Here is a 26,653-nt window from a genome sequence, read left to right as displayed (position 1 = left end):
GAAAGTATAAGTTCCCATACATGTCTCCCCCCACCACCCCCAATCAGCTGCAAGTAAAGGACTTTAAGGCGTTCCTTCTCCCATTTTCTTTCCTCCCAAAACAATGAGACCTTTTCAGAGAGAGAGGAGGAGAACTAGTGTGTGTGAAAGAAGTCGAAGACAGGCAGCAGGCGGGACAACCTCAGATGCCTTCTCCGATGACACGCCTGCAGAATTAATTAACGTTGGCATCTTCAAAGCTGCGAGGAGCGCCTCTCTCTCTCTGTGTTTTCACTATAGTGTGTAGGATTCTGCTGGAACTGGAAGGTTCGCTGAGACTGAAGCAACACGTGTGGTGGTGGTGGTGGTGTTTAAATGTTTGCAGAGACCGTTGGATTGGTGACAGCTGGAAATAACGTTGCAACAAACCGATGGTGGGGACTGTTGTCTGAAACTCGCTGAAGTTCGTTGCAGTCAGGATAGTGTGTGGCGTGCCTGCGTGGTCTTCTTGTGGAGTTAACGCGACCGACAGGGCCCCGTGGGACCCCCCTTCCCCGGAACAAAACTATAGCAGTTAAAAAGCGCAGCAGCCTGCAGGAGAGGAGATTGCAAACATTTCGAAATCCAAGGCGTTGTTGTTGCTGTTGGGTTTGGCAACTTTCCGCCTCTTTTTTTTTTTTTTTTTTAATTTTTTTTTAATAGAAATGGTGGGCAGGTTAAACTTGACAAATGTATGCGGCGGCGACGACGACCCGTTGGATATTATGAGCTGCAAAGCCGAGCGGTTGCTGGACAGTCCCGACTCCGGACTGCCTCCGAGCCCCAGTCCCAGCTCCTGGTTGCTGCCTGCTGGGCCTGGGTCTGCGGGGTCTGGGTCTGGGTGCAGCGCGGAGAAGGGGTTCAGGATTACTGGATCAGACGAAGAGCAGCCAAGGGCTTCCCTGGTAGGTCATCCTCATCATCACGGTTCTTAATTCTCTCTGCATTGTAATTCTAAAGCGAACACGAGAACGTATAACGTGTCACTGTTTGTTTTGTGAGTGTGTCTGTATCGCTTCTGCAGAGTTGGCAGTGGTGTAGTATAGTAGCAGTGATTTCAACCCCTTTTCATGTCGAGAGAGATTCGAGACTGACTGCACTGTAATGTTTTTACCCCATCATCACGGACCACCATTTGGTGTTTTCCAAACCTTGGAATACGTCGTTATCGTTGGATATAAAGATTGTGCCCACAAATCCATGTTGTGTTGGTAAAATGAAACCAAATGGGCCCGTAACGGTCCATTATAATTTGGTTTAAGTTAAAGAGTCCATTTGGTTACCAACTTTCCATCATTTTGGGGGGACTACCTGGAACCTCCTCAAGGACCACTGGGTGTCCCCGGACTGCTAGTTGAGAACCACAGATAAAGCGAACATGTGCACAAGAACGTGTTTGTCTCTGTATCTCTTCTGCAGGCGTGTTACAAAACTAACTTTGTTACAACACAAACACTTGATGGTGCAATGTGTTTTGCATGTGTTTGAACAATGTCCATGTTAAATGTAACGGTATACTGTTAAGTTTAACATGGGCATTGTTTTTTCTAAATTTATACTAGTATAGTATACTATACTTAGTAGGCTACTACTGTACGTGTGGTGGTCACGTCACAGATGGCAGATGGCTTCTTGGTTAGAATGGGTGACGGTATTATCATCACACGAAAAGATGACATTACCTATATCCATATCCTGGTCTTTCCGGTGATAAAATGGCCACCAACCTAATCAAAGTCAACCAAAGAACAATATTCCTGTACAGGATCTCCTCACTGGTCAACAAAAACACCTTGAAGACCCTTTAATAACAGGAGCCCTCGTTTCTTCGACTATGCATGCACCTCTTGGTACCACAGCACCTCAAAGGCCCTTAAAACTAGGCTCCAGACTTCCCAAAACAAACTGGTCAGGCTCCTACTTGGCCTCACTCACCCTGCCCACTTTGACAGGCTGGACTGGCTTAGGGTTGACGACAGAGTACAGCATCTTGCAATGGGTCTGGTCCACAAGATTCGATACACCACCAAGATACCCATGCATGTACCTGTCTAAAACTCTAGATACTTCCTTAATGTCCACAGCCACAACACCAGAGGGAGTGCAACAAACCATGTGCAACCCAGATTCGGCACAAACAAATGACTAAATTATTTTCGCTCCTATGCCACCAAAATGTGTGGAACGCCCTACCAACAGTCATTAAGACATGCGAATCCCTTGACTCCTTCAAAACCGCCCTCAAAGGGCACCTACGGGCGGCTGCAATTCGAAACTGGCCCCCGTAAAACCTTTTCCCCCTCCCTCACTGTATTTTGTATGTGTTTTACTGTTTTCTTTTCCTTTTTTACCTCCTTTATGATGATTTCCTGTTTTTTTACTATATAGAAGTGTTTATTTGTATAGGGTATGCGCATGCTTAAAGTGAATGGCACATCGAGTGGCAAAGCAACATGCAAAGTGAGTTTAACATTGTTTAATGTTGTTTAATACAATCAGAGAGGACTTTTCTGTGTGGATGTATAAATGGCGGTCGAGGCCAGTAAGTAGTTTTTTGCCACTCAGTAGGCGTTCCCGCATTACTTCCGGGTTTGATGATGATGTCACGCGCATACCCTCTATATCTCTAAATGTTATGATGAATTGAACAAGGTGGACCCTCTTGTAAACAAGTGCGGTGCTTTATTGGGTCACCCACTCACAGTTAACAGTCTTTGTATTGAGTTGTGCTTGAAATGTACTGTAATTCAGTGCAAACCGTTAATACATATTTCAATCAATCACGTGACGTCGGTGGCTACCACTAGCTCTTGTGACTGTGGGAGTGTGGGCTGACTTATAGTTTGCATGGCAGGTTACAAATGTATTTATTACTTACCGGGTCTCTCTCTCTCTCCCCCCCCAGCTGCACCCGCTGTCCTATGGAGAGGGTATAGCACTGGAGCCATTGCCTCCCCAGGAAATGAGGTAGTAATAAAATAATAAATGAGGTTTATTAGCCTACTGACCTGCATCCTGCATGTGATGGTGGACCCTGTTGTAAACAAGTGTAATGCTTTAGTCGTGGTGTCGTCCACACTAGTAACAGTGTTTATTGACTTGTGGTTTCGTTTGAAATCTACCCATTCTACATAACTGTGAAATGAAATAATCAATCCATGATGAAGTTGAACAAGGTTATTCTATGGCATATCCAGAGTGGTAGAGTAGGAGAGTATAGCGACATGCTTTGATCTCGCCCGCAAAGCGGGTGCCTGTATGGGCTATATAGTTCCAAACATTGCTCCTATGGCAAGGGAACTATCCCATTGAGATAGAATGAGCACTTCCGCATTCCGTTGTTACAATGGTGAGTCAACGCTATAGTGTCGCCACTCTCTTACTAAATTACTCTGTGACCGAGATACTGACTGCTCAGAAGTACTGATAAGGGGCAAAGGCATAATGTCATGAATAAGAAAGGTCGTACACAAGGCAAGCACCAACAGCATGTCTCATATGAGGAAGCCCTTCCGCATTCCATTGTTACAATGGTGAGTCAACGCTAGTGTCGCCACTCTCTTAACTATATTACTCTGGGCATACGTACTCTCAACACCCAGTGTTACTTTACCCCCCCCCCCCCTTTTCTTTCACATGCACTTAAAAGACAACTAACAATGGGCTTGTATCTCCCCTGCAGATATATCTCCTCGGTGCACTATGACTCAATTCGCCATTTCATCCAAGATGTGTCCCTGCAACCAAGAGGCCAGAGCCTGGAGCGCTGCAGCCAGACCGTCATGGCTCTGCCGCACAGCACGTGGCGTCGCTACAAGACACAGCTGGTCTTCCAGCCCTGTCAGCGGGCCCAGCGCTTTCAGAGCACCACCATCGTCTATCCCAAGCACACCCGCGCCCTCTTCACCACAGAGCTGAGCTACGACTGCCGCCGGCTAGCAGCCAGGCGTTTCCTCTCCAGCGTGGAGCTGGAAACGGCCAAATGCACGAACCTACCTCAGTGAAAGGAACATGGATGATATGGGGCTATTATTGCAGGGATTCCCATGACCTCCCCCACATATAGCCCCCCGAAAGGTGAACTGCCATGGACAAAGTCAGTGTTGTGGGGTTTTTATTTTCAGAGCTGTGTTGCTTTTTTTTTTTAAATATTCTTCTATATGTGCCGAGACACAGGGAGACAGACCTGCAGTGCTTGGATGTAAAACGGCAGCAATCTGTCAGTCATCAAATCTCAATTTGTAGTTAGTTTGGGTTGCAATGGCTTTTAGATGTGTCCACGTTGGATTTGTTTTAATAACATAATGACAGTATGTAGAGATTGGACCCATGGATGGTGAGGGTGAAATCCTTTTAGAACTAAAATCCCTCCACTTACAGACAGTCCATGTCACCCCCGGGTGAATGATTAATAATGAATGCTAAAATGGATGAGACACAATCTCAGTTCATGCTATGTAGAAGTGGAAGAGAGGTAGTGGTTTATGTACAGTAGGATATAATGTAACTAGTATGTAATGGCACAGAAGAGTGATGTTTTAGAGAGGTTCGTTGCGATGCTGACCTAGTTTTCATGAAGTGAGTTAGGTTTAAGTATCCATTCAGTGGGTGTGGTAAAGTTTCTATATACATTTTGGCCACAAACTGGCTCGTCCCAAAAATCACATGGGTTTTTTTCTGCTACATTTATTCAAGCTATTTCTCTCCTTTGTGGCCATTAGCTATTCATTCTTGTTATTCATTGAAGGGTTACAGACTGAAGTGAGATGTTTATACCCGTCCTGTACATATTACCCCAATTCTACTGCTTGAATGTTTAAACTGTCACAAAACTCAAATAAGAATCTAAGAAGAAAATATTGAACACAGAGGATGCGTTGATAACCGATTGCTATCACCACATTGACTTGATATAGTTTGATATATTTATTGTCTTTTGTGTGTGTGTGTGTGTGTGTGTGTGTGTGTGTGTGTGTGTGTGTGTGTGTGTGTGTCTGTGTCTGTGTCTGTGTGGTTTTTATTGACATTTTAGTACTAATTGAAATAAACTATTTGCAATATTACATGTTGTGACTTGCTATTCTTTAATGTGCAGCGTACATGGTCTGTTAACATTAACCATGTCAATGGGAAGGATTTTGGTTTACTGAAAACTAAATTGGGGCTGTTTATTGTGTTGACAGAAGACAGATAGCATCAGTGTTCTGTTTATAAATCTGTGTGGCTATTTTAAATAAATGCCAGTGCAACCCTAGCTTGTGTCTCCATCTACTGTCCACACAGGTGAACAACTACAAGGGAGGCTGAGGAGTAAATATCATTAAAGTAAAAAGTCTTATTGGCGGCTGCTGCTGCTAATTGTGATGTTACTACTTCAGTTTTCTTTTTAATTATGTAAGCATCGCAAAACCCACATTTTCATTCTGATGTAATACAATATTTCAGTTAAAGTTTAAAACGAATTATGTAATTTTGTATAAATGTTTTTGCACAATTCCTCTGGTAAGTCCTGATTATAAATGACCGTGACACTATTAGAAAAATATTATCGAATCGACTTTGGCCTGCGGTTGGAATAAAGCACACTGTCTTGTACACTTAGAGTACGGTGTATATATACTCTAAGCTTGTACAGGGCACCTTCGGGATGAGTGCTCAGACCCGTCCAGGAGGCCTACTCGACTCCTCACTCATGACTGTGTGGTGAGAGACGGCTCAAACACCAGCCAAAAGATTGGACGACACAGAGAAAAGAGGTCTGGTAAAAGCAAAGTTTCTTTGTTTACCCAGGGAAGTGGACTAAGCTTGAGATACTTGTTTACAGCCACACCCTGCTCATAGAACATTTCATGGTAGGGGTTCAATGCCTTGCTCAAGGGCACTTCAGCGGTGGTAATTTTTAACGTGCCGGTCCGGGGATTCAAACTGGCGACCTTCCGGTATCAAGACCGCTCCGCAAACTGTTCGGCCACCGGTGCCTCTTATGATATGAAGTGATATGAACTACAAGACAGCCTTCAGGCCGGTGCACCATATCCTGTTTTCATTTTTTATCCCGCGATTTTGTAACCCATTTTTCACCCCTGTGTCAATTATCTAATGTGATCCTGGGCTATACACACCCTCCACCAACCTGGGGAGAGCAACGGACTTGAACTCATGCTTCCTTCATGCCTGAGTGTCCAAGTTGCTCCTTTACACCTGACAGAGGGGAGTTTCCCTGGTTGGACGTAGCGCGTGGAAGGAACACGTTATTCCAACCAGTTCCTTTCCCCTCCATCAGGCGCCCTGGCTGGCCAGGGGGAGGCAGTTTAGAGACCAGGATTACTGCATGTTTTTTGTGAGGGTACCTATACCCTAGGGGACACGGGGAGAACATGCAAACTCCACACAGAAAGGCCCTTTCGCCAACCCCGCCTTCGGGTATGGGCACTGATGACGCAGAGGAGGAAACACGCCGCCAGCACCCACAGCGTCCCGAGCGGGAATCGAACCCAGGACCTTCTAGCTGTGAGGCGACAGCACTACCAACTGCAGTGCACCATATCCTGAGACCTGACTGGCTGCTTCACTGGAAGTTGCTCAAAATAAAGGCTCTATGAGTGGTTCAAACTACGGAGTAAGGTGAAGGTGAAGACAAAAGGAAGACCTGTCATTTTAGGAGCAAGCCAAGGCTACTTTTGAGGGCCAGAGCAGGAAGACCAACCAGTGAAATAAACCAGTAAGACGCCCAGAGGGAGAGAAGCGACCTCAGGGCGTGCACACATCCACCTGGGTGACAGCAGACTGCTGGGCGAGCACTGGCGCTTTGGCATGGGGGGTCAGATCAACATAATGGAATGAATTCTGTACTGGCCATATATGGAGCGTGTCTTGCGTGTACAGGGTTTGATGAGGTCAGATCAACATGGAATGTCGGAACAGGTCAGCTCAATAGCCTATATGGAGATCTAAGGGTGGCAGCGGGGGCAGTGTCTTGAGTGTACAGGGTTTGGGCCGGGCCGGGCCTTAATTTTCGGGCCTGTTTAGAACTCTAGTTTTTGAGGCGTGATGGTTATGCCATCAATGTCCCCACACGTCTCATCATGGACATGATTGACAATGAAAGGAGAAATTAGGTCAAATGTCCACCAAATTAAATATGACATAAAAATGTCCACAACACAAACAATATGATGCATGATGATCGCCCCTCACTTCACACGGGTGTGATTTTTCAAACTGATGGGCCAGTTTTGTGTTCCATAAAAATAAATAAAAAAAATACAACAAATGGAAGTTAAAAGTTGTTTTTTTTACTTGTTGAAACGGTACCGGAAGCAGGTAAGCGGGCTACTTAAAGGGGGAGTGTCAAAGCCCGAGATTAACATTGCTGATAAGGTACATCACGTGGTCTGAATGAAAACAGTTTCAAACGACACGTGACTATATCTCAGGCTCTGACGTGACCTAGCATCTAGCCGAGCTGAGTGGCTAGCGCAGTAAAGGCTAGTGGTTTTGAGGTAACCTTTTGCGTCATACTAGATGAAAATATCATTAAAAAATTATTTTATTGCTTTTATTTATTCCTTACAATGACATTGAGTTGACGTTTACGTTTTAGGGTAAACTGTTACATAATCGCAATTTCGCGTGACTAGTCCGTCTGAGCCCCCTCTCAGGCTCTCACCGCCGGGGCAGTGGGGGCACACGGCACAGCGCCTCGACTTCTGTTCGTGCAGGCTGCACAAGCACACACGGGGGACGCCTCTCTCTCTCTCTCTCTCTCTCTCTCTCACACACACACACACACACACACACGCAGACACACACACACACACACACACACACACACACACACACACACACAACATTGTTTGAACATGTGAAATGTTTGTTTATGCATAATGAATTCATGAGAATCGCGGGCCGCGGTAAGCCTTGAACTCTGGCCGTACACAAGGCACTTCAGAACGGGGAGATTGCGAGAGGAGGTGGGGGTGGTTTTTTTTTTTTTTTTTCTCTCCCTCCGTATCTCTCTCTCTCTCTCTCTCTCTCTCTCTCTCTTTAGGGTCTCAGAGGGAGACAACTCACCGAGTCCGAAAACTGTATTAAATTAATAGTTTGTACTTTGTAGAACTGTAACAAGCACAAAAACTATTCAATACAGTATTAAAATGTCTGCTTTGTTCTGCAGCAAGGGGCGATATAATGCTGTGATTCATTCCACTTTACTGACCGTTTCATTGCCTATATTATGTCAGATTGTCCGTCATGAGTTACTACTCGTCGCCATAATATAAATATGAAATGGGAATATTTAGGTCAAATTGCTGATTGATTTTGAACATGCATTAACAATAGCCCCGAGAAGATAAGAACACAAGACAACATGCATTTATTTATTCCAATTACTGCTGCTCTGTCCAATTTATTCATTATAGTCGAGCCGATCGCTCTCTGCCCTGTCCTTGGAATTGACGTAGGCAAGACTGTCTACAGAATTCACGAGTGAAAAACATTGTATGGGTAATCCGTAATTGGGTATTATGAGTCACTGTAAGTAACCGTGTCGGCCCCAATTCATGATGATTACGGATCCCCATGTCCCATTCATGCAGGTATATGTCCCATATGTGCCCTCTCCCTCCGCTCATTCTGAGCAGAGGGAGAGGGCGCATTATGGGGCTAGCAGGCTAGTCTGCCCTACCAGAACAGCGGTTGTTTTTTAATGGTATAGTCACCCGCGGTCACAGTCTTAAAAATAAAAATATTTTCTCTAAAACTGCTTGGTAGGGCTATAGCTGGGAAAGCCTCCACTTCATTCAGTAGAGCATTAGACGTAACGAGCTGTCACTCATTCATTCATGCAGCCCCAACACAAGGAAGGAAGGAACCTTCACTGCCTGCCCTGCAGCAGGCCAGCTATAGTCTCTCTCTCTCTCTCTCTCTCTCTCTCTCTCTCTCTCTCTCTCTCTCACACACACACACCGCGTCTCGCCGTCTTGCAGTTGCAATGGATGACGGATAGAGCCGATGCTCTTCTTGGTAAATAATAAACACAACTCTTCGCGTTCACAACAGCTATACACACAGGCTAAAACATACCGATAGAATCATTGGTGTGTGTGTGTGTGTGTGTGAGAGAGAGAGAGAGAGAGAGAGAGAGAGAGAGAGAGAGACCGCCCCTATATCGGTGTGTGTGTGTGTGTGTGTGTGTGTGTGAGAGAGAGAGAGAGAGAGAGAGAGAGAGAGAGAGAGAGAGAGAGAGAGAGAGAGAGAGAGAGAAAGAGAGTGTGTGTGTGTGTGTGTGTGTGTGTGTGTGAGAGAGAGAGAGAGAGAGAGGTGGAGAGGCCGGCGCAGTTTTGCTAGAGTAGTCACAGCCTGGCAGTGGTAACGTTACGTGAAGCTCCAGGGCTCCGTGAGCCCTGTTCAGCACTTAGCCGGCTGAGGGCGTGTCAGCGGGGGGAGACAGATAGACAAGATAGGTACGATGGAGCCCGTCGCGCGGAATTGCGATTATGCAACAGTTTTCCCTAAAACTTGGACGTCAACTCGGTGTCATTCTGGCGAGTTTTTTGTAGCAAAAAAGTAATTTTTCCACCAAACTTTTACCCAGCTATGAGGCTGAAGGTGGCCTCAAAACCACTAGCATGAGTTGATAGCCACCAGGAACGCTAACTCGCAGAGCCCAGAGCCGCTCTGACATTTAGACCAGATACAAGATCAATTTTATTGGTCAAATTGAGCTGGCCCGTAAGTACGTCACAATCTAGATGCTAGCGTTAATAGCCTTAATAGCTTCCCGAGGGGCGTGTCATCCCCGCTTTAAGAGGAAAGTACGTGTACAATAACTCTATGGTACAAGATCGTTCCGGAATCCGACCCGGTACTTCCTGTGCAGCGCAACCAATGTTATTGTTTTAGCTCTCCTGACTCCTGAACACACGGCCCCACCACGTTTTCATTTCCATATCGAAGATTCCTTTGGCTTGAAGTTTCACACAGTTAGTTTTCCTTTGCCCCCTTCTGTGTGTCCTGCTATCAGACATGAAACGGTACATTCCCTGAAAACAACAGAACCCCCATAAATAAAACGGACATAGATTCTAAAGGTAGTTAAGTTAGCACTTTGAGCTAACTGTTAGCCATCAGTGTTGTGAAATGAACACAGAACACAGTGGCGGTAGCATCATGGAGATGTTCGAAACGGGAAAAGTCCTTAAAATATGTGCTCCAATGGTACGATATTCAAAGTAAGTATGGTTCTAATCTTAGCCTTCAATCATAATAAAACGAGACAATGACAATGAGTACATGTTGATGAATTGAACAAGGTGGACCCTCTTGTTAAACAAGTGTAATGCTTTATTTGGTCGTCCAGTTAACAGTCTTTGCATTGAGTTTGTGCTTGAATTGTACTGTAATTCTGCAAACTGTTAATAAATATTTCAATCAATCATTTGTGGCGCATGGAACGGGAAGCTAATGCACACTGTACAGTATTTATTTTAAGACAGCATGTCTTTCATTGATTATTGTTATGTTACAGGAAACACTACTATGTGAATGCAAGTGGTAGTTTATAGTGCCTCTCTAATGTGTCCTCAGGTTGGCATTCAGATCCTTGGTGAGGAAATATGATTGTGACATTTGCTTCACTCCAATGATAGTGGCTGCAGATTTTATGCGATCTGTAAAAGCCAGGGACAGTGAGTTCACTACCAATGAAGGTGAGGCATTGCCAGCACAATGAGGGTGGTTATTTTATTTATTTATTGTTGATGTGTTTTTTTTGCCCTATTGCAACAATTCTATTATGTTGAGTTATATTAGTTTTTATTAGGTTTTTATAGACATACATAACAATGACACATACATACACCAGACTGGGCAATGTATATAAAACGAGTGGGGGCCTATCGTGTTAAGATAGCATAGGATGAACAATTCTATTATGTTGACCCTTCCTCTTTCTGCCTCTCTGACATCAGCTGACCGGCCCCTGATAGTGCAGTTTGCCTCCAGTGATGCACAGACCCTGGCTGATGCAGCATGTGTGGTTGCACCTTTCTCAGATGGAGTTGACCTCAACTGTGGCTGTCCCCAGAGGTGCATCTATAATAATAATAATAATAATAATAATAAGTCCTGATCTGCCTTAACCCATTCTGACCTGAGATCAGATTCTAAAAATGTCTTCTACATCCTGACAGTTTTCTGAAAAAGCTATGTTTCTATGTCAGTGGTTCTTCGATTTAAAAAAAAACTAGCAGACCTACAAGCTCGTAGCTCGTAGCTATGGGCAATGTTTCAGCCCGACCAGTTCCCCTTATGTTCGGTTCACACGGGCAGATGTAAAAAGATGCAGTCTAGTGTCTACCTAGCCGCAATTTGCAACGCTAATTTTTTTAATAATGGGATGAATCTAGAGTTGCAATACCCTCCATTGACTCCCCACTCATCCAATTTGGTTTGCGATCTGCTTGTCTTAAACGACGTTAAACTCACCAACATTGCAGCTCTAGGCCAAGCTTGAATTGTCCTCTTTCAATTTGCCGAGCTTGTTTTTAATAAAAATCCACCGTAGAGATGTTATGAGCTACTTTCTGTCAAGACATCCTCTGCATGTGATGTTAAATGTTAATGGACACATAATGATTTATTTTTAATCTTGTTTTATGTTAGGTGGGCCATGTCAGAGGGATATGGTGCATGCCTTATAAACAAGCCTGAATTGGTGAAAGACATGGTCAGACTGGTCCGAAACCAAGTGGATAATCCTAACTATACAGCTTCCATCAAAATAAGGTACGGCAAAGAGTGGAAAACAGCCCCCATAATTATTCGCTAATTTGGCTGAATCACTGTTCTATAATTCCATGTTGCTTCTGTGTCAGCTCTGCCAGAACATACAGTACAGCCTTCTTGGTGACCAATTATTATATTAATAAAACTTTATTTCAATTGTAGGGTATGTGTGGATACAATAAAATAACACAACTGCAGTGGTTGATGAAGGTGTAGACGTGTACTGTGTATAGAGCCTCACAGTCCCGCCCCCCCTCGTGAGACCAGGAAAAGAAATCCCGTTTATTTTCCTCATAGACTTTTCAGATTCAGAACGTATTTATTTAAAGACGTTTACGCCGCGGACAAAGCCAACTCTTGTCGTGACAAATCATGACAATAAACACAATGTTTTGGGCCAAACAAAGAATTAGAAAATAGAATAAAAACGGCAGGTTATAACACATTTTTTTTGTAATTATTAGTTTGGTCCAAAATATTGTGTTTGTTGTCATGATTTAAATTTTGTCGAGAGTTGGCTTCGTACGACGCTTAAAAGGTCTTTAAATAAATACTTAATGAAATGTCTATGAGGAAAAATGCATTGGGTTTCATTTCCTGGGCCTGGCGTCGTCATGAAAGGGTACATAACAGGACTGCAACGCTCTATACCCTGGTGTCATGTAGGACACCCCATGTCAAGTGGGGATTGTCGTGAGTGGTAGGAATTTGGTCTCATGCCATTATGCGAGAGACTGCGGTTTGAGTCCCCAGTATGCCCAATAAATATGTCCCCCACTAGGACTACTTGACATACAAAGTTACAGAATGCAGCTTCAAAATAAGTCACTCGGTTCGCAGGATTCACAAGGACCTGAGACGAACGGTGGACCTGTGCCAGAAGGCGGAGTCGGCCGGCGTGTCCTGGATCACGGTGCACGGCCGCACGGCGGACGAGCGCGGCCAGCCTGTCAACCACGACGCCATAAAGACCATTAAAGACAGCGTGTCCGTCCCGGTCATCGCCAACGGAGACGTCAAGTTGCTCCGTGACGTGGAGTCCGTCCACAAGCTCACAGGTGTTGACGGTACGTTTCTGAGTGATGCTCGTCATCAGTTTAACCCATTTTTGACCCGAGGACGATTCTAAAAAAAGGTCTTCTAAATAGACAACATTCTTGAAAAACCTCATGTTTCTATGTCAGTGGTTCTCAAACTATTTCATGTCAAGGACCCCCAGAATTATATGTATTTGGCCTCCGACCCCCATCTGAAAATATGTTGTTCCAGGGACCCCGCCCAGGAGCAAAGAATTGAGTTAAAAACGTTTGCTCTGAAAGAATATATTTAAAGATTTGTCACATTTTCACGCTTTTTCAAAAATAGCAGACCTACAAGCTCGAACCGCTGTGAGCTTGTAGATCTGCTATTTTTCCAATAGCTAAAGTATATCATTACAATTTACAATTTACAATTTAGGCATTTAGTAGACGCTCTTAATCCAGAGCGACTTACATTAAGCAAGAATAAAAAGCATGGGGAATACATCACATAAAAACATTTATCATGAAACATGCGTAAGCTAAGAAAGTAACAGTGGAATATCTATAATGAAACTATACATATAAGCTATACATCTATATACAATTATACATTATGTACTATGACGTGCTATGACTACATACAATGCACTTATGCTGTTTACATAACATGCTATAAGTCTGTATCAAATGCTATCTAAGTCTACAGAAGTCTACAGAATTGCTATCTAAATGCTATCATAAATGCTAACAAACACCAAAATGGGTTAATCAGTTTCATTGTCTTACTGTGACGTTTGCAGCAGAAAAACCAACACTAATTAAAAATGTCGTCTTCTAACGTATCTCTCGTCATTCATGCTTTTTGTCGGATGGGTTTTTGCTTTCAAGGTGTGATGGCTGCGCGGGGCTTACTGTCGAACCCCGCCATGTTTTCGGGGTATGAAGAGACACCGTTGGAGTGCGTGTGGGACTGGGTGGACTTTGCTCTGGAGCAGGGCACCCCCTTCCTCTGCTTCCACCATCATCTCATCTACATGCTGGAAAGAGTTAGCTCTCAGCCCGAGAGAAAGGTGTTCAACTCTCTGGCCAGTACCGCGGCTGTCATTAACCATCTCCACAACACGTATGGATCTTTAGAGAGTTTACGCACATGAATGTCACGATAAACAGTGTTTTTTTTTGTGTTTTTTTGTATCATACATATATATAATATATATTTTATTTTGAAGGTACATTAAATGGAATTGTTGTTTTCTATAACGTTGCTTGTCCTTTCATTCCATTATTGATACCTGTACCCGATTTGCGTTTGCTCCCCATAAGATGCCACTGAAACGCCTGTAATTCATCAAGCTTATTTCATAGCAAAAACCTTGTATGTCCAAAACCATTACCTCCGAGAATGGAAAAATAACCTGTGTTCAATAGATAGTAGTCAGTAGTCACAAGTGCTTTTTAAAAACCTTTGGTTGTTAAAACTTTATAAAAACTCACAGACACCAGCCCTATTTTGTGTTGTGAGCTTGTAGATCAGATCTTTTCACTACTTGTGTGTGTCATACGATCAAGTATTCATAATATGGAAAAAAGAAATAAATCTGGGCATACAATACATAATTTCTGCCCAAAAAGGGTGATTTGTGATTCAAGTTCTCTGCATTAACCTTGCCCCCCTCCAGTTCCCTCGCTACAAAGAATAGACCTGCTTCTAACCAGTCAATGGTACACTAGGTAAACAGCTGGCTCTTAAGTGAGGTAGATTTGTAGCCATGATAATATAAAATGTGCATATAATACACAATCCGATATAATATTGTAGTCTTCCTCATCGATATTTATGTCATCAAACTGGTTATATGTGTGTCGTTGAAGTCAATTGCACGTACTATATGCCAGTAAATATCTGTTGAATTGATATGCTATTTTAGCTTATATATATAATTATATATACGTATATATACACATGCTTAAGTGGCTAATTTATAATGTATATTTGTAAGTTTGGCAAACTGTTTGGGTCCCAGACTCCCAGCGTGTCAAGCAATTTCTCCTTTAAAATAGGGAGTGTGGTCACCCCTGTGACCAACACGAGGTGGCAGTAGAGACCAAAGTTTACATTGATTTGTCAGCCAGGCAGACAGTACGCCGGCGGCGGCGGAAATAGGAAGTGTCAAAGTTTAACGCTCGGAGCAGCAACTTTTATTGCTGCTGTTCATTTCGTCTTTACTGAAGGTAACGTTTGCAGATCTTACCGTAAAGTTGCGCTTTCGTGTGGCTTTCTTTGGGCATTAATTAGCTTAATATTTGTATAGCGTCTTTTGAAGTGTGGTAGTTTAGTTTAGCCATGCTAGGCTAGCTTTTGATTTGCTAAAACAATTTGGCACATTGGCACACACCCTCATTTGAACTGCAGTGTTTGGGTTTGGAGTATAGCTCTAGGTTTGGAGATGATAAACAGTGAAGTTACATAATTCCACGTTTCATAAAATAGTATTCTAGTCACTAATCATGCGTGGGGCTTCGTGGTGAATGGGTGATGATGTCCATGATGTCACAGTAACGTTGGGTAATGTGTTCATGATTTATGATGAATTAAAGTATGATTCATAGTTCTAAAACACCTGCTCATGTATGCGCATAAGTAACAATAAACTAAAATGTATACAAGTTGGGCTGTAATACATAAGTCTTGATAAATAAATGGAACCATTTTAGTTCCAGTTTTACAAACATTTTGTAAACAATGTTTACAAACATTTCTCCAATGTAAAATAAATATATTTGTAATATTACAGCTTCAAAATACAACAAATACAGTTAAATACAGAGTTCATGTGTTTGGCTATAAAGTTATAGCTGAGTAACTAAATCATATATATATATATATATATATATATATATATATATATATATATATATATATAAAAAAAACACCATTCCAATTTTGTTATCGTGGGGCAACCCAGTTTGTATCACTGAATGGGACTTTGCACTGAGTGGCTAATATGCTTAGTAAAAATATTTGAGTCAACAGAGGCTATATTGTTAAAGATAAAGAACTTTATTGTCCATTAACATTTACATAAAATGGAAATTGTCTTTGGCACACCGGCAGTCAGTTACAACATTACATAAAATACACAGATGCATTAAAATACTATATAAAATGCTTTCACATAAACACAGCAACAGTGATCATGAACAGTGGGGATTAGGTGAACTATTTCAACATTTTCTTATTTAAAATGTCCACAGCAGTATTGGCACAAACAAAGTTTTGTAACCCTCCTTTTTTTTTTAGCTAATTTTGTCCATAAGCCTCCTGCCCGATGGCAACAAGTCAAATTCAGAGCGAAGTCGGGTAGAATCATTGTAAATCTGAATTGCTTTTTTTGGTTATGGAGTGGTTGTATATGTCCTGAAGTTGTCTCCAATGATCTTACTTGCCTGGTTGACTACCTGGGTCACTGGGTGAGTTTGTTTTTTATCTCCAACTGAGAGATTCCCCAAACCAGGACACCATGTTAAAAGTGACAACACTCTCAGTGAGTGATCTATAGTCCATGGTCAGGGTGTGTTTACTATAGCATTAAAACGTCTCAGTTTCTTGAGAAGATAAAGCCGCTGCCTTTGCCTTTTCGTATAGATGTTATCTGCATTGCATTGGTCTGAAAGGTAAGGTGAGTTTATTATCTATGGTTGTTCCCAGATATTTAAAGTCACCGACCTGCTCCACCCCATCGGTGATATCCACATGTAGGGCAATTGGGCTCAGTTTGTTTTAGTTTCAGTAACTTTAAGCTTTAGCTATTGAAAAATAGCAGATCGAACGACTGACTTAGAAACATAGCTTTTTCAGAAAACTGTCAGGATTCCGAAGACAATTTTTTAAAATCTGATCTCGGGTCAGAATGGCTTTAATGTGTGTTTTTTTTCTCCAGAAGGTGTCATTGGTGGAGATGACATTACAATGGACTGCTGTTGCCCTCTTCCTTTACGTGGAAATCGCCATTCTCCTCATCCTCTGCGTGCCATTCATCTCAGCTAGGAGGTGTGTGTGTGTGTGTGTGTGTGTGTGTGTGTGTGTGTGTGTGTGTGTGTGTGCGTCATCCATGACATGTGAACATAAAGTCAAACGATGCAAATTATTGCACGATTTATTCTTTCTTAAATGCTGAATTTATTCATTTAACATCATTGCATTGTCTTATCATTTGTTTTGCTGCCGCTGTCCCATTGAAGATGGCAGAGTATATTCCAACTCAGTATTTGGAACAGCGTGGCTCGGTTCTGGAACAGGGTGTTCCTCACCATGATCATAATCCTCATCGTCCTCTTCCTCGGTAAGTTTAACATCGGCAGTCTGCTGCGGTGTTGTTTTCGTCGACTAAAACTTAAAGGAGAATTCCATACTAAAAGGCTTTCTTACCTTTCTCTGTAGTTGTTACGTCCCCATCAAAGAGGTCCAGGTTTATTTTGTGCAAAATAATTTGGCTATTTCCCCTACCATAAGCCCTAAATGAATTGCATTGAATTGAATTGAATGGGATGTATGGGGTGTTGTGCTAATTTGCTTATTTCCATCGAAATAAGTAGTGTGCAGCTTGGGTTATTATTTACATTATGAAGAGAGGATGTATACAAAAAAATTATAATTTTGAGCGATGGAAATAAGCGAATTAGCACAACACCCCATACATCCCATTCAATTCAATGCAATTCATTTAGGGCTTATGGTAGGGGAAATAGCCAATAAGGAGCTTTTGCACAAAATAACACCTGGACCTCTTTGATGGGGACGTAACAACTACAGAGAAAGGTAAGAAAGCCTTTTAGTATGGAATTCTCCTTTAAGATGGACATTTTTCATCGACTACCTTTTTTCACTGACAAAAACTAAATGAAAACTAAGCTACGATGACTAAAACTAAGACTAAATATACTGACAATTTCGTCAACCAATAAAAACTAGACTGTTAGGAAGGGACTAGTGGACAAGAGATCCACTAAAAGTCATTTTTAAAAAGTCATTTGAAACTGCCTCCCCCTGGCCAGCTGGGGCGCCTGATGAAGGGGAAAGGAACTGGTTGGAATAACGTGTTCCTTCCATGCGCGCTACGTCCAACCAGGGAAACTCCCCCCTGTCGGGTGTAAAAGGAGCAACTTGGACACTCGGGCATGAAGGAAGCATGAGTTCAAGTCCGTTGTTCTCCCCATGTCCCCCATATATGGGGACTAGGTTGGTGGAGGGTGTGTAGAGCCCAGGATCACAATAGATGATTGACAGGGGTGAAAAATGGGTTACAAAATCGTGGGATAAAAATGTATATTAAAAAAAATAAGTCATTTTACACTTTGTTGCATGCTGAAAATAGCAGATCTACAAGCTCACACAAAGACTTTCCTTGTGTTCTTCCCTTCAGATGCCGTGCGCGAGGTGAGGAAATATTCCGGCGCGGAACAGGGCAAGGAGGCCAAGCACCACCCCAACATGTCTGACCACCTCCACATGAAGCTCTTCAGAGCCCAGAGGAACCTCTACATCTCCGGCTTCTCCCTCTTCCTCTGGCTGTGAGTGTTCTATACCAGGTGTTCCCAAAGTGGGGTCCGGGCCGGGCTGGGCACCCCTAGGGGTACGTGAGGGAGTTCCAGGGGGTCCCTACTGTAGCTCAATTAGAGACAGTTTAAGAAACTTACAGAAAATGACATCATTTAAAAAAAACGCCAAATGGACTTAGACACAAAAAAGCCTTCGCTTGTTTCCATTGTGGTCCACTTTGTAACATGAAACTATACACATACATACTGTACAGGCAAAACAACCATGGAACATATAATAAATAATCCTTATATATATATATAAGGCTGGGAGCTATATACATAGGACAAGAGGTACCCTGAGAAAAAAGTCCTGAGCATGGGAGATGGGATATCCAGGGTCGGAAGCTAACTATGACCAGTGAGTGTGTAGAACTGTAGATGGAGCCATGATTTCAGGTCTTTCCTAAATATTGCAATAGAATCTAGGGATTTCAGGGCTGGAGGGAGTGCATTCCACAGAGTAGTGGCTGCGTAGAAAAAAGAATTTTTTTCCCCATGAGTGTCCTGAAACTGGGGGGAACTAGATCATAAGGACTTCCTCTGGTTGAGTACTCTGGAACAGAGGCACCTAGGATCTTGAAGACTAGACACAATGAGAGCTGAGATACGAACCTGAGATACGAAGCTGAGATATGAACCAAATGGACCCGTATGGGTCTGTAACTCAGAGAGTGTACAAATGGACCCTTGTACACTCTCAGTTAAGTTAGTTAAATTAACAGTGGATTTACAATATAAATTGGGGTACCAGAGATAGAAAAGTCATTAAATCAGGGGTCGACCGTAGCATAATGAGTATGAAACTGGGCGTCCATGAAATATATGTTTCGGAATCACTGCTAGAGCTGTAAAAAATCCTCCCTTATCGGGGTCACTGGTTACATATGTTTTCAAATGGGGGGGGGGGGGGGTCCGTGGCCTAATAATTGAATAAATGTTGATTTGGGGGTCCTTGACACGAAAAAGTTTGGGAACCTCTGTTCTATACCATCATCAAGTTGGCTACAGAATAGGCCTGTCGCAATTGGAATAAATAAATTGCCTAATCGCTAATTATTTGTGATAACGCCTATTATTTGTGCATGATCGTCAATCGTTTCCATGTTGAAAAATGTCCATACATTTCCAAACATTAAAAAAAAAAATGGCAGAAATAGTTCTAATAAAAGCTTACAACAGATGTTTTTTCTTTTTCAATTACAATGAAACAATAAAATGCATTTCTGAAACACCGTATGAACTAAACGAATTTCCATCCATTACATCTACGTCGTAGGAGCAGATCTAAAGGGTGTTGTTTTGTCTTTATGATCAAATCAAATCAAACTTTATTTATAGAGCACGTTTTAATACAACCAAGGTTGACCAAAGTGCTGTACATCAGTGGCAAAAACAGAGAACGGGCAGGAGAACATAGAATATAAATGAGAAAACACAATCACAAAAAATGACAAAAATATAATCATGAAAGCATAAAATGGACTCGGGAGGGATTAAAAGCCAGGGAGAAAAGATGAGTCTTAAAGGGACACTTCACCCTTTTTGCAAAAAAATATATGTTAATGACGTTTAGAAGCTTTAGAACACTTTTCTGGGGGTCTTTATGTGTGTAATATGTGGTTTTAGATATTTTAGATTGTAGCAGTGAGCCTGTTGTCTCTGATGTCATGGACACTGGGCTCACTACCTTCCTGTACTACAATTCCCATAATTCTTTGGTGCACTGCTCCTCCTTGTGGATAGGGGGGAGAGCTGTCTTACTGAGACAACATGTAGTCCAGGCTCTTCCAGAGCCTGGGAGCCGCGAAAGAGCGTGCGCCCCCCCTAGTGCTTTTGTTGATTATGATGATGATCACACATCCCTTCCTTTCCCTGCAGCGTGATGAGGCGAGTGGTCACTCTGATTAACCAGCTGGCCACAGCGTCTGGGAGCACCGCCGCTCTGCAGATGCAGGCGGACACCGCCAACCAGACGGCCACCAAATACATGGAGGACAATGAGCTGCTGAGAAAGGTAAGGCTGGCTAGGGGGTGTAACGATGTAGTAAACTGCATCCAAAAATCGACTTTAACCCATTTTGACCTGAGATCAGATTCTAAAAATGTCTGTTTGAAAATGACAGTTTTCTGAAAAATCTATGTTCCTATGTCAGTGGTTCTTCGATTCTTCAAAAATAGCAGACCTACAAGCTCTATGAGCTTGTAGATCTGCTTTTTTTCAATAGCTAAAGCATAACATAATGTTAACACCAAAAGGGGTTCCCGCCCCAAAATGGGTTAATTAAACCCATAAAGTACCGTATATCGAAACGAAAACTGCAACATGGACTAGTATGCATCGTATCGTTTTTCAATGCAAATAATCGGTATCGAATCGTTTTGCTATGTAATTTATCGATTGTATCAATGCTACATTTTCGCGCATGGTATTTAGCTATTTTTTGAAGAAATAAATTATAAAGGGGTTTAATTACTTGGTTTAAAATAATGTCAATGTATTTTAAATAGTTGCTGTATCGATTTCAAATCCTTGAATCGTATCGTCCTTGATGCTGTCGTAATGGCTGATTTTACACTTGCTGAAAATAGCCGATCTACAAGCTCACAACGCATCGCGCTGTGACGCGTTGTGAGCTTGTAGATTGGCTATTTTTTTGCGTGTCATTTACTTATACTGGATCTCTTGTCCACTAGTCCCTTCCTAACATTCTAGTCTAGTTTTTATTTGTTGACAAAATCGACAGTATATTTAGTCATAGTGTTAGTCATCATGGCTTAGTTTTTATTTCGTTTTTATGTAATTTTCGTCAGTGAAAAAAGGTAGTCGACAAACACATTTTTCGTCTTAGTTTTAGTCGACAAAAACAACACTGCCGAATAATACTAACCCTGAATGGATGTGATATTGCTATCCGTTGCTGTCGGGCAGAAAGCTCGGCTCTCCCCGTTTCAACGATTTATTTATTTTCATAAATGAATGCCCTACTTCATCATACAGGTGTGAACGTAGTGAAAATAGCATCGTTGTGAGCTGCTGGTAGATCGGCTGTTTTCACAATTTTATATTTTCTAAAATGGTAATAAAGGAGAATGCGTTTTGGAATTTATACACACAAGGTTGTCACCCAACAGTGATGTATTGTTGCATGGCCCTTTTTAAACCACTAACAAATAATATGTACAAAGAGTTAATGCCATATAATAGTCCTTTACTAACTAGTTTGACAGTTAGTCATAACGGGGAAAATAAAATTAGTAACAAAGACCTATAACAAAGCCTCAGCCTCAACTTAGTAAAACAAGACATTTAGCGCAACATCATCTTGAAAATGAAACATGCAAAATAAAGGATAATGCTTAATCCTGTGATAATTTACGTGATATCAGATCAGTGCATAGACTTGCATAGTTCTCAGATACCGGCATTGTGGAATGGATTGGAGGCAATTTCCATACTTTTATAATTTTTATCCGAACAATTCTACATCTTTGTAAAATATATTTTCTTTTCAAAAAGATAACTTTCTTTTTGATAACTTTATTATTACCGGTACATAGGTTTTATTTTTTGCTTATTGTCTTTAAAAAAAATATATATACTTATATTTATTTATATTTCGTTAAGTGCCTCGCGATCTGTTTCAACAGATGAGAAGTATAAACCTAATGTATTATAATAATAATTATTGCACATGTACATATTTGGATCACGTTGTATGAAAGATATGGAAGAGAAAAGAGTCCATAGACTTGGCGGATGGTGTATGACTTCCTGGCATCCTCCTCATGTATTTCAGACTCTGGTGGATGGGAAAGGTGACAAGGTCACAGCGGAGGGTATGGAACTGTTGAGACAGGAGGTGAAGAACCTGCAGTCAGATCTGTCAACAGCAGGGCATGGTTAGTGGACATGGCTACACACACACACACACACACGCACACACACACACACACACACACACACACACACACACACACACACACACACACACTTAAAGGAGAATTCCATGCTAGAAGGCTTTCTTACCTTTCTTTATAGTTATACGTCACCACCAAAGAGGTCCAGGTGTTTTTTTGTGCAAAAACTCCTTATTGGCTATTTCCCCTACCATAAGCCCTCAATGAATTGCATTGAATTGAATGGGGCCCGGCTATGGGGTGTTGTGCTAATTTCCATCGAAATAAGTAGTAAAGTTTGCTGCTTGGGATAATATTTACATTATGAAGAGAGGATATATACAAAAAATATATAATTTTGAGTGATGGAAATAAGCAAATTAGCACAACACCCCATAGCTCCATTCAATTCCCATTCCCATTCAATGCATTTCATGTACTGCTTATGGTAGGGGAAATAGCCAATAAGGAGCTTTTGTACAAAATAACACGTGGACTTCTTTGGTGGGGATGTAACTACAAAGAAAGGTAAGAAAGCCTTTTAGTATGGAATTCTCCTTTAAGCCAAATTCCAATACCCAAAATCTCGGCCACTCGCTCACTCACTCACTCCAGCATGGTGTTGTTACGGGGAAATTGGTGACCTGCTGAAATATGTGTGTGTGTATACAATCGCATAATGTCAGTTTCCCAATGTAAATCAATGCAGTTTGTGTATATTTGCGTGAGTTCAATAGCGGTATTCAGGGCCACATATTTAAAGACCTCCATGTAAGTTATGTGAAGAAAAACTAATATTGAACTAATAAAAACTAAACATTTTAACAAAAGCTAAACTTAGACGAGGAAACTAACTGATGCAACCTTAATTAAACAAAGATGACAATGTGCCCTAGCCCCTTAGATAGCACTTCATGTAGACTTAGATAGCATTTTATACAGATTCATAGCATGTTACGTAGGCGGCACTAGAATTGCATTGCATGTAGTCATAGCACTTTATAGTATAATATAGTTGGTATAGTTTCATAATATAGATATTCCACTGTTACGTTCTTAGCTTACGCATGTTTCATGATAAATACTTTGTATGTGATGCATTGCCATGCTTTTTGTTCTTGTTTATTGTAAGGGCCGATTCATACTCCTATTTTAGAGCTCTGTAGAGCCTACAATGTGACGTCATTTGAGGTTCGGGGTGGGGGGGCGGGTACCGTCCTAAAGTCGCCTCTTCGGTGCTACTGAAATCGTCTGACGAGCCGAAATCATTTCGGCACTACAGCGCCGAAACAGCGATTCAACAGTATGAAGCCCATCACACACCGTCTGCGAACGCCGCGCGCCGTCAAAACAGCCGCCTCCGTTATTTTCAATGAACCTATAATCCCACACCGGCGGCGTCCGACGTGCGTTCACGCCTCGCCTGGCGCTCCGATACGCCACCGTTCTATTTTCCAGGCGTTGCCGCGTCGTTGCGCACCCGGTGTGTGCTGGGCTTTAATCGGCCCTAAAAATAGCTCTGGATTCAGAGCGTCTGCTAAATGCCTAAATTGTAATGTTTTTGAACGTGTTCCCCCTCTCTAGCCCTGAAGACGTCCCATTCAGAGGTGACGGCGATCAGGACTCAGACGGACGGTCTGACGGAGGAGTACGACAGACTGCTGAAGGAACACCAGGCGCTCCAGGTGAGGAGGTTTTCCTCTCTGTCCAGTCTGTCCCACAGCTCAAGGGATTTTCGAACCTCCAAAAGAATCAGTTAGTTAGAAACCCCCTTTTCTTCAAAATGATTCCATTAAATAGTAATAATTATTTTATTACGTAATCTTAAGCGCCAGTGGGCGGGGCACCAATTTAGGCTCTGAGTGCCCATTATAAAGTAAGAAAGAATTTGTAATTCTATTATGCATGTAATGTGCATGTCATCACCTGTACACCAGATTAGAGGAATTTTCAAAATATGGATGAAAAAAAATATATATATATTTATATATATATTTTTTGAAAATATTGGCCTCGTTACGTCCTTGGCACCCATTACAAAGACGGCAATATTTCGGGATCACGTCCATGGCATCCAAGGTAAACGGAACCAGAATTCAGTGGGAGTTGATGATCATTGTTCAATCATTGATTTCTCATCAGCCAACAGAGAATCAGAGATGGGTAGCTTTTAGAACACTAAACCTGCGGGTTTGCGATAAGTTGCGTGAAACCATTACGAGGATAATGGTTTCATGCAACTTGGTAGTGAACGTTCATTAACTCGCACCGTCCCGTGAAATGAACAAGTAAAGTTTGTTATGGAGGGCGGCCTACTTTTACTACTTGTTGTTATAATATCATGAACATTGTTTTTTTTTGCTCAGAATCTTCAGGATGGTGGGGATAAAAAGGACGACTAGCTACTGTGACGTTCTCTGGGTTAAGAGTTTATACTGGTGGCAACACAGCCTGGATTGGAGGCCAGTAGCACCACACCACACCACACCACACAGCTGCACCTTCCTATTAGCACATCGTGCCTCAGTGCATGTCACGAAAAAACATTGACTTTATGCTTTAAAAGTATACATCATTTCGTCAGCCATCGACCTCGGTGGCACCTTTGACACATGTGATCAAGACTGTCCTGGATGGCATTGATACCATTTCTTTTCAATGGATTTGCTTTGCTCGAGGCAATCGAGAGGAGGTTTCAATCGATAAATGTTCCCTGGTCTAATCATCCTAAACACTTCCAGTGTAGATAATTGACCAGGGTTGTGTTGTTGTTGACTTGTACTGCTGTTTGTTTTTTTGTTTGTTTTTTGCATGGTTTTAGAGCACCGGTACGCTATGAATGTACTCTACTCTGCAATAGATTCACAAGAATGCATGTTGCGGTCGGCTTGATTTTATCTTGTGTAAACGCGTGTTTTAGTTATTTACTGTAGCAAGATTATTAAAGTGACAGATTGACACATTGGCTTTCATACTTCTATATTATACATTATTCTGTCCATTCCAGATATTGTATTTTGTTTTATATTTGAGGGGCGCTAGCCGCTCCAATGCACAGCTTGGTGTGTGTGTGTGTGTGTGTGTATCTGTCTGTATGAGCGTAGAATGTGCTCCGCTGATTGGCTGAGCACGGAGTGTGATGTATGATAATGAAAGGCGACCACTCACTTCACACAAGTGGATTTATTTTTTATTTTTTTATTAAGAATGTCAGACTGTCTCAATCCCAATAAGAATGTATAGGACTTGCACAGGATTACATCCCAGATCTGAATTGCTTTTCTTCAAAAGAAAGTTACAGATATTTGTCATTTGTAACTTCGGAATGACGCTCCCCTTTCCGGAAGTGGGGTTTCTGTGTAGTCCAGTGGCAAACTACGGGAGATGTTATAGAATATGTGTTAAACTACGGGAGATGGTATAGAATATGCTTTGTTCTAGAGACAGAAATGCCCTGACCAATGGAGAGTTCAGTGTTCTTTGCTACTAAATGATAACTTGCTGTTGTTCCTTTTCGGCCATTATCTTGCTTCATTGAGTTGTATTCTTATCAAGTTTACGCGTGTGTGTGTGTGTGTGTGTGTGTGTGTGTGTGTGTGTGTGTGTGTGTGTGTGTGTGTGTGTGTGTGTGTGTGTGTGTGTGTGTGTGTGTGTGTGTGTGTGTGTGTGTGTGTGTGTGTGTGTGTGTGTGTGTGTGTGTGTGTGTGTGTGTGTGTGTGTGTGTGTGTGTGTGTGTGTGTGTGTGTGTGTGTGATATTATAGCCAGTAGAAACCACAGCATCAAGTGCCTTTTTAGATGACCTACTTTGTTTAATAAAGTTAAGTTAAATGTCAATACCATGCTGCCACTGTGTTATACATATTCAAGATAGATTAGTGTTAAGTCTAGTTTTAGTCGACTAAATATAATACGATTTTAGTCGACAAAATCTACGGTTGATTTAGTCAGCTAAAATGTGTTTTGGCGGGCCTTTGATACAGCATGCAACCAGTTATTGTAAAATTACCTGTACTGGATCTCTTCCTAACATTTTAGTGTAGTTTTTATTTTGTTGACAAAAATGTCAGTATATTTAGTCATAGTTTTAGTCACCATAGCCTTAGTTTTTATTTAGTTTCCATTTAGTTTTCATCAGTGAAAAAAAGCTTAGTCCACGAACATTTTTCTTCTTGGTTTTAATCAACGGAATCAACATTAATTGGTTCCAGGGGGGCTTTATCTATTCATGCCACACGGGTACACAAACGCGTCTGCAGTGACCTCTACTGGTAGCCCACAGCAAGTTATTGCACCCTTTCAGGACACTGAACCAATAACTGCTACA

The 26,653-nt window shown here is 41.9% G+C and overlaps 2 protein-coding genes across 2 annotated transcripts; both read left to right on the top strand.

Moving 5' to 3' along the window:
* Nucleotides 1-6: 6 nt before the first annotated feature.
* rflnb (refilin B) lies at nt 7-5,081 on the top strand. Its single transcript, XM_080771902.1, has 3 exons — nt 7-923; nt 2,924-2,985; nt 3,701-5,081. The coding sequence occupies exons 1-3, from the start codon at nt 684-686 to the stop codon at nt 4,020-4,022; spliced, it is 624 nt and encodes a 207-aa protein (XP_080628028.1). The 5' UTR covers nt 7-683; the 3' UTR covers nt 4,023-5,081.
* Nucleotides 5,082-9,838: 4,757 nt separating this feature from the next.
* On the top strand, nt 9,839-25,720 carry dus4l (dihydrouridine synthase 4-like). Its single transcript, XM_080772984.1, has 15 exons — nt 9,839-10,253; nt 10,609-10,730; nt 10,992-11,109; nt 11,686-11,808; nt 12,649-12,875; nt 13,719-13,970; nt 14,154-14,170; nt 15,024-15,062; nt 16,772-16,881; nt 17,073-17,173; nt 18,254-18,401; nt 20,310-20,445; nt 22,229-22,331; nt 23,913-24,013; nt 24,695-25,720. Exons 1-15 carry the CDS (start codon nt 10,162-10,164, stop codon nt 24,728-24,730), a joined length of 1,725 nt encoding a protein of 574 aa, XP_080629110.1. The 5' UTR covers nt 9,839-10,161; the 3' UTR covers nt 24,731-25,720.
* Nucleotides 25,721-26,653: the final 933 nt, after the last annotated feature.

This window comes from Protomyctophum bolini (assembly GCF_963924005.1).
Source record: "Protomyctophum bolini genome assembly, chromosome: 9".
NCBI lineage: Eukaryota > Metazoa > Chordata > Actinopteri > Myctophiformes > Myctophidae > Protomyctophum > Protomyctophum bolini.
Note: the sequence above shows the minus strand (reverse complement) of the source record. Positions and strands in the feature narration are given on the sequence as shown.

What these genes read in the sequence shown, in the direction of transcription:
- rflnb (XM_080771902.1), top strand. Translation starts at nt 684, where the DNA reads ATGGTGGGCAGGTTAAACTTGACAAATGTATGCGGCGGCGACGACGAC. An exon ending in AGCAGCCAAGGGCTTCCCTG is followed by an intron (nt 924 to 2,923) that starts GTAGGTCATCCT and finishes CTCCCCCCCCAG; the next exon opens with CTGCACCCGCTGTCCTATGG. An exon ending in TTGCCTCCCCAGGAAATGAG is followed by an intron (nt 2,986 to 3,700) that starts GTAGTAATAAAA and finishes TCTCCCCTGCAG; the next exon opens with ATATATCTCCTCGGTGCACT.
- dus4l (XM_080772984.1), top strand. Translation starts at nt 10,162, where the DNA reads ATGAACACAGAACACAGTGGCGGTAGCATCATGGAGATGTTCGAAACG. An exon ending in TCATTTCGTCTTTACTGAAG is followed by an intron (nt 15,063 to 16,771) that starts GTAACGTTTGCA and finishes TTTTTTCTCCAG; the next exon opens with AAGGTGTCATTGGTGGAGAT. An exon ending in TTCTCCCTCTTCCTCTGGCT is followed by an intron (nt 18,402 to 20,309) that starts GTGAGTGTTCTA and finishes CTTTCCCTGCAG; the next exon opens with CGTGATGAGGCGAGTGGTCA.